Here is a 6,998-nt window from a genome sequence, read left to right as displayed (position 1 = left end):
TCGGCGTAGCGGGGCGGCTTGCGGAAGCCGTCGTCGGCCCGCGGCTGGGAGCCCCGCGCCTCCGCCGGCGCCTCGCCGGGCCGCGTCTTGTTGGTGTTGTTGTTGCGGTTCTCCTGGGGGTCCACCACCAGCGGGCGGTCCAGGTGGGTCTTCATGTCGGGGCGCAGGTGGCGGGCGTAGGAGACCTTCCAGCGCTCCTCGGGGTCCAGCTCGTTGTAGAGCGCCTCGCGGCTCGCCAGCAGGTTCTGCTTGCGCAGCTCGCTCGTCCGCTGCTCCCACACCGACTTGGAGGACTTCTGGTTCTTCTGCTGCTCTTTCCTGCCGGAGGGAAGAGGAAGAGTTCCCCCGAGTGCAGGAGGCCGAAGGGCACGGCRGGCGCCGGGCCGGGAGGCGCCGGGCGCAGAGCGGCGCTGCGAGCGCCRGCACTCACACGGAGATGGACATGTTGGCCGCCGAGAGCGGGCTCACTTCGGCCACCTCCTTGGCCTTCTGCAGCGCCAGCTTCTGGTTGGCRGCTTCCTCCTCCTCCTGCTCGTCCTGCAACGCCCGAGGGGGCCGTGGGGGTGTCGCCCGGGGGCGCGGGGCCGCCGGACCGTCCCCACGTCCCCGGCACCCTGCGGTGGCCGGGGAGGAGGTCTCACCTTGGTGAGCTCCTGCGCRTTGGCCAGGTTGTCCACCGCGATGGCCAAGAAGACGTTCAGGAGGGTGTCTGGGCTCCCCGTCAAGGCAAAGCGCGTCCAAGGGCAGCCCACCTCTCCCCGGCCGGGCTGGGGGGCCCAGGCGTCCTGGTCCCCATCCCCTCGCTCCCACCAGGCTCGAGGGGGCCCAGGCGTCCTGGTCCCCATCCCCTGCCCTGCTCCCACCAGGCTGGAGGGGGCCCAGGCGTCCTGCTCCCCATCCCCATCCCCTCGTTCCCACCAGGCTGGAGGGGGCCCAGGCGTCCTGCCCCCTCCCCCCCAGCCTCTGGCAGCGCCGCGGCAGGATGCAGTTGCCGAAGAGGGTGAGGACGATGAAGTAGACGGAGAAGACCATCCCGCCCTGGACGCCGCCCTGAGATTTGATGCCGTCGTACATCACCGCGTTCCAGTCTTCGCCCGTCAGGATCTGGGGGGGGGAAGGAAGGAAGGAGCCGTGCGGGCAAGGGGGGGCCCCGGGATGGGAGCCCCCCATGCCTGCCTGGCAGCTCGCCCCGGGGGGGGGGACCCAAGGGAGCCTTTCCGGGGTGCCCTCGGCCGCCCGGCGGTGGGGAAGGGGGGGTCCCTACCTGAAAGACCGTCATTATTGCTGCTGGGAAGGTGTCGAAGTTGGTGGGAGGGGTCCCGTCGTCAAAATTGAACCTGGGGGGGGGGAAACGGGGCTGGGCTGAGAGCGCGCCCGAGCCCGGCACCCAGCACCCAGCACCCCGGGGTGCCCCGTCCCCTCTCCCAGCAGGGCTGTTTCGGAAAGCAGGGCACCGGCGCTGGGGACTGGGCTGGTTTCGGGGTGCCCTCGCCCTGCCCGGGTACTCACTGTCCCCCGAAGAGCTGCATCCCCAAAAGGGCAAAGACGACGATGAAGAGGAAGAGGAGGAACAAGAGGCTGATGATGGACTTCATGGAGTTCAGGAGGGAGACCACCAGGTTCCTCAGGGAAGCCCAGTACCTGGGAGGGCGCAGCGAGGCTGGGCGCACGGCGCGGGCACCGCGGCTCGGCACACGGGTGCACGGCGGCTCGGTGCACGGTGCACGGCGTGAACACGGCAGCTTGGTGCATGGGTGCACGGCGTCTCGGTGCATGGGGGCACAGCAAGGGCACAGCGGCTCGGTGCATGGGGGCACAGCGTCTCGGTGCATGGGTGCACAGCGGCTCGGTGCATGGTGCACGGCGCAAACACAGCAGCTCGGTGCAGGGTGCATGATGGCTTGGTGCAGGGTGCACAGCGGCTCGGTGCACGGGTGCACGGCATGGGCACAGCAGCTCGGTGCATGGATGCACGGCAGCTTGACACACGGGTGCATGGCAGCTTGGTGCATGGGTGCACGGCGTCTCGGTGCATGGGGGCACAGCAAGGGCACAGCGGCTCGGTGCATGGGGGCACAGCATGGGCACAGCAGCTCGGTGCATGGATGCACGGCAGCTTGACACACGGGTGCACGGCAGCTTGGTGCATGGCGGCCCAGCACATGTGTGCACGGCACCTCGGTGCACAGCGGGCGCACCACGACTCGGTGCAAGGGCGCCCGGCGAGGGCTCCGTGGATCTCYGCACTCACTTGCGCTTCACCGGATCTGCGCACGCGTGTGCACACACCCCCTCCGTGCACGTGCACACGCATCGTGTGCGCTCCCTGCACGCACACGCCATGCACACCTGCACTTAATGCACGCCCCAGCGCACCCCCCCCCGCGTTGCACAGGCACACACTCCACGCACACGCTCCCAAAGCAAACACTGATTGCACACGCAAACACCCACGTGCACACACGCAAACGCATGCACGCGGCCGCCTCGCCGGCACTTACTTGGTGACTTTGAAAATACGCAGTAACCTGAGAGCTCGTAACACGCTGATCCCAAAGGATGTTCCYGGCTTCACCACAGCCCAGATCACCTCGAAGATGCTTCCGATGATAACCTGCCGGAGGGGAGAGGGCGTCGGGGCCGGGGACCACGCCGGGGGGGGTGGCGGGATGAGGAGGGGAGGGGGGAGACGCACTTACGGCACAGTCGAAGCAATTGAAGGACGAGTGAAAGTAAGGCCGCGTCCCCAGCCCGTACATTTTTATAAACATTTCGGACATAAAGAGTCCCAAGAAAATGAATTCTGCATAGTCTGCGGAGGGAAAGGGGAGAGACGGGGTGGGGGGGGGCGGCTGGCGAGGCGTTCCCGCGCCCGGCCGGGCTCCCGCGGCGCGGCGCGGCACAGGCGGTGCGGGTGTTGCGCGGTGCGGCCGGCGGTACTCACAGAGGAAGTCGGATAGCCAATCTGGCTGGTCGTAGTGTACTATAGCAACACACAAGGTGTTGAGAGCTACCAGACTGAGGACGGTCCAGTAGAAGGCCTGAGTTTTGACCATTCGGCGGATATAGAAACGCATTCTCCTCTCCCGTTTGTGGAAAAAAGTGGAGTTTTCCAGCTTGGCACTTTTGAGGCTGGCGCGGGCGAAGGGGGAACCTGCCGGGGGGGGAGCGGAGGGGTCAGTGGGGACCAGGTGGGCGCCGAGCGGGTGCCGGGCGGGCGCCCCACGTACCCACGGAGGAGATGTCGGCCAGCTGCTCGTCGGCGTCCTCAGGGTTCAGCAGGTCCGTCTTGCTCCTCTTGATGGTGGCGCGCCGCAGAGCTCCAACGGTGGCCACGCGCGGCAGGGCGAGACGGGCGTCACTCGGGGCGGCCCCGGCCCCCCGCACCGGCCCCCGCCTCCCGACGAACCCCCCCCCCCGGATCGGGATGTAAAACCCTCCGGATCGGGGCTATAAGACCCTGGGATAAGGCTATAAACCCCCCAGCTCGGGGCTACAAACCCCCCCAGCTCAGGGCTATAAACCCCCTGGCTTGGGGCTATAAACCCCCAGATAAGGCTATAAGACCCCCAGCTCAGGGCTATAAGACCCCCCAGCTCAGGCTATAAAACCCTCAGGCTTGGTGCTATAAACCCCCTGGCTCAGGGCTAAAAGACCCTTGGTTTGGGCTATAACCCTCCCCCCCCGCTCATGGCTATAAACCCCTGGGATAAGGCTATAAACCCCCTGGCTCAGGGCTATAAAACCCTTGGTTTGGGCTATAAACCCCCCTGGTTCGTGGCTATAAGGCCCCCCAGCTTGGGCTATAAAACCCCCTGGCTTGTGGCTATAAACCCTCCAGCTCGGGGCTATAAAGCCCTTGGTTTGGGCTATAAACCCCCCTTGCTCGGGTCCATAAACCCCCCCAGCTCAGGGCTATAAGACCACCCAACTTGGGCTATAAAATCCTTAGTTTGGGCTATAAAACCCTCCAGCTTGGGGCTATAAACCCCCCCGGCTCGGACTATAAACCCCCCCGGTTCATGGCTATAACCCCCCCCGGCTCGTGGCTATAAACCCCCCCGCTCAWGGCTAGCGGGAGCCGCGTGCCGCCGAGCCGGCGCCGGGGGGGGGYGTCCCGGGGCAGGGCACTTACCATCGAAGGGGTGTCTCTGCTCTCCCTCGGCGTCGTCCTCTGCCAGGATCACTTCTTCTGGGGGAAAAGCGCCCGCGTGAATCTAGGCCACGGCACCAGATGGCCGGGGCGGCCGGGGAAGCCTCCGCGGAGGAGCCGGGGCCGGGGCCAAGCTGCATCGCGGCAGCGCTTGGCCGAGGGCCGCGGTGCCCGGGGAGTACCGGCCGCTGTGGAGGGGATGCAGTGCGGAGGGGATGCAGGATGGAGGGAATGGAGGGGATGCAACGCGGAGGGGATGTGGGATGGAGGGGATGCAGCGCGGAGGGGATGTGGGATGGAGGGGATGCAGCATGGAGGAGATGCAGGATGGAGGGGATGCAGGGGATGCAGGATGGAGGGGATGGAGGGGATGCAGCATGGAGGGGATGCAGCATGGAGGGGATGGAGGGGATGCAATGCGGAGGGGATGCAGCAATGAGAGGATGCAGCGCAGAGGGGATGGAGTGGATGCAACCATGGAAGGGATGCAGGACGGAGGGGATGCAGGGGATGCAGCATGGAGGGGATGGAGGGGATGCATCATGGAGGGGATGGAGGGGATGCAGAATGGAGGGGATGCAGCGTGGAGGGGATGCAGGATGGAGGGGATGCAATGCGGAGGGGATGCAGCAATGAGAGGATGCAGCGCAGAGGGGATGGAGGGGATGCAGCTGCGCAGGAGACGCAGCTGCGCAGGGGGTGCAGCTGTGGAGCAGATGGAGGGGATGCAGCTGCAGAGAGGATGCAGCTGCGGAGGGGATGCAGCTGCAGAGCGGATGGAGGGGATGCAGCTGTGGAAGGGATGCGGTGCGGAGGGGATGCAGCACAGAGAGGATTCATGCCGGCGTTGCCAGCGCATCACCGGCACGCTCCCGGCACGTGCCCGGGGCCGGGCGGCGCGAAGCCCTCACCCGCTTTGGAGATCCACTCCATGTAGCCGTTGAGCTCGCGCTCGATCTGCTGCTGCCGCCGCAGCTTCAGGAAGGCCCGGCGGTTCTCCACCCGCTCCCTCTCTTTGGCGAACTCCCTGCCGGGACAGGCCGGGCGTCAGCGCCGGCGCCCGGGGGGACGCGGGACCCCCATCCGTCCATCCGTCCGTCCGTCCGCCCGCGGCGCTTACCCGGACAGCACCCCCAGCACTAGGTTCAGCATAAAAAAGGAGCCGATGATGATGAGGGGGATGAAGTACAGCCAGTTCCAAGTATTCCCTGAGGCATCGTTGCTCTGCAGCCGGGGAAGGGGGGTGGGAGAAGGGAGAGAATGAGAGGCCTGAGTGTTGCTGCACCAGTGCACTGAGTTTGCCGGGGCTCAGCCCAGGATGTTGCAGAGCCCCCCCGGGCGTTTCCCTCTTTGCAGGCGGCCAGGCCTGGGCCCAGGCGTCCGGGCGGCTCTGCCCCCCCCCCAGGGAAGGATGCCGGGTGAAGGCGGGGGGGGGGGGGCAGGTCTTTCTCCGTCCCCCTCCCACGTGCGGCCGTGGCCGCGGAGCGGCTCCGGGCCCGGCACTAACGGCTCTCTCCCCTGGCGGCCTCTTTGCAAGCACGCGAGTGGCTAAAGCTTCCCCGGCCCCGTTTTTCTGCCTGCTAAATATAGGCCGGGAACAAAGCGCCGCAGCRAGGCAGCGGCTCCGGCGGCTGCGGGAGCCGAATGCGGCCCCCACGTCCTCGCCCGCTCCCCGAGCCGCCGGCGCCCGGCCCCGGAGCTGCCAGCCGCGGGGATGGAACGGGACGAGCCGCGGCCCCGGCGTCCGACGGGGAACCCGGGCGCCCCGTGCGGGGCTCCTGCCTAGCTGGTGGCCTTTTTTCTCCTGCTTTCCAGCAATCCTTCCCTTTGCAATCCCTCCTTTTGCCATTCCACTTCGCGATCCCTCTCCTTGCGATTCCTCTTTGCAATCCCTCTCCTTGCAATCCCTCCCTTTGCAATCCCTCTTCTCAATCCCTCTCCTTGTGATCCCTCTCCTTGCAATTCCTCTTCGTGATCCCTCCCTTTGCATTCCTCTTTGCAATCCCTCTCCTTGCAATTCCTCTTCTCAATCCCTCTCCTTGCAATTCCTCCCTTTGCAATTCCTCCCTTTGCAGTCCCTCTTCCCAATCCCTCTCCTTGCGATCCCTCTCCTTGCAATTCCTCTTTGCAATCCTTCCCTTGGCAATGCCTCTCTTTGCAATTCCTCTTTGCGATCCCTGCCTTTGCAATCCCTCTCTCGCCTTCAGGAATTGACAGTTTCTACCCCTTTTCTCCCCGTTTTCCCGCTCCGAGCGCGGGCTGCGATCGCCGGCGCGGCAGCCCCAGGCCAGCGCGGCTCCCTCCCGCCCCATCCCGGGGCGCCGGGGCTGCCGAGCAGCGGGGAGGACGGCAGCGAGCGGGCAATGCGCCCGGCTCCTCCGGAGCACTGCCGCCTTTTCCCTGAGTCGGCAAAACGCCGCGGTGCCGCACGTGCCCGGCCGCGTGCCGCCCGCCCCGGTGACGGAGCTGGGGAAAGGGGGGGGGTGGGGGGGGGGCCCGGACGCCTGGGCCCGCCGGCTCCCGCTGCCCGGGGGTGGTGGTGGTGGGGGGGACTCACATAATAAAGGAGGTCGGTCCACCCTTCCATGGTGATGCACTGGAAGACAGTCAGCACGGCGAAGAGGATGTTGTCGAACTGCGTGATCCCGTAATTCGGCCCTTCCCAGTACTTCTTGCACTTGGTGCCGTTGGGGCAGATCCGGGCCGGCTCGTCCGTCCCGCAAGGAACTTCCACCTTGATCTCGTCTGCGGGCAGCGGGCGCCGCGTCGGGGCTCGTCCCCCCCCACCCCACTGCACCCCGAGGGCCGCGGGAGCCCCGGAGCAGCTGGCGGGATGCGGCACGGC

At 66.5% G+C, this 6,998-nt stretch overlaps 1 protein-coding gene across 1 annotated transcript in view; it reads right to left on the bottom strand.

Moving 5' to 3' along the window:
- Nucleotides 1-6,998, bottom strand: part of CACNA1A (calcium voltage-gated channel subunit alpha1 A) — a gene marked incomplete at its 3' end in the record, with an annotated part of 16,996 nt that overhangs the window by 8,414 nt on the left and 1,584 nt on the right. The window contains exons 2-15 of the mRNA XM_026057251.1: nt 6,711-6,898; nt 5,274-5,377; nt 5,065-5,180; nt 4,136-4,192; nt 3,231-3,320; nt 2,945-3,154; nt 2,700-2,812; nt 2,502-2,614; nt 1,510-1,641; nt 1,265-1,337; nt 987-1,104; nt 642-709; nt 431-537; nt 16-318 (exon numbers count right to left, since the gene is read on the bottom strand). Of these exons, the coding sequence (XP_025913036.1) occupies nt 16-318; nt 431-537; nt 642-709; nt 987-1,104; nt 1,265-1,337; nt 1,510-1,641; nt 2,502-2,614; nt 2,700-2,812; nt 2,945-3,154; nt 3,231-3,320; nt 4,136-4,192; nt 5,065-5,180; nt 5,274-5,377; nt 6,711-6,898 (1,792 nt within the window). The remainder of the gene's footprint in view (nt 1-15; nt 319-430; nt 538-641; nt 710-986; nt 1,105-1,264; nt 1,338-1,509; nt 1,642-2,501; nt 2,615-2,699; nt 2,813-2,944; nt 3,155-3,230; nt 3,321-4,135; nt 4,193-5,064; nt 5,181-5,273; nt 5,378-6,710; nt 6,899-6,998) is intronic.

Source organism: Apteryx rowi, unplaced genomic scaffold (assembly GCF_003343035.1).
Source record: "Apteryx rowi isolate R43461 unplaced genomic scaffold, aptRow1 scaffold_1379, whole genome shotgun sequence".
Lineage (NCBI taxonomy): Eukaryota > Metazoa > Chordata > Aves > Apterygiformes > Apterygidae > Apteryx > Apteryx rowi.
Note: the sequence above shows the minus strand (reverse complement) of the source record. Positions and strands in the feature narration are given on the sequence as shown.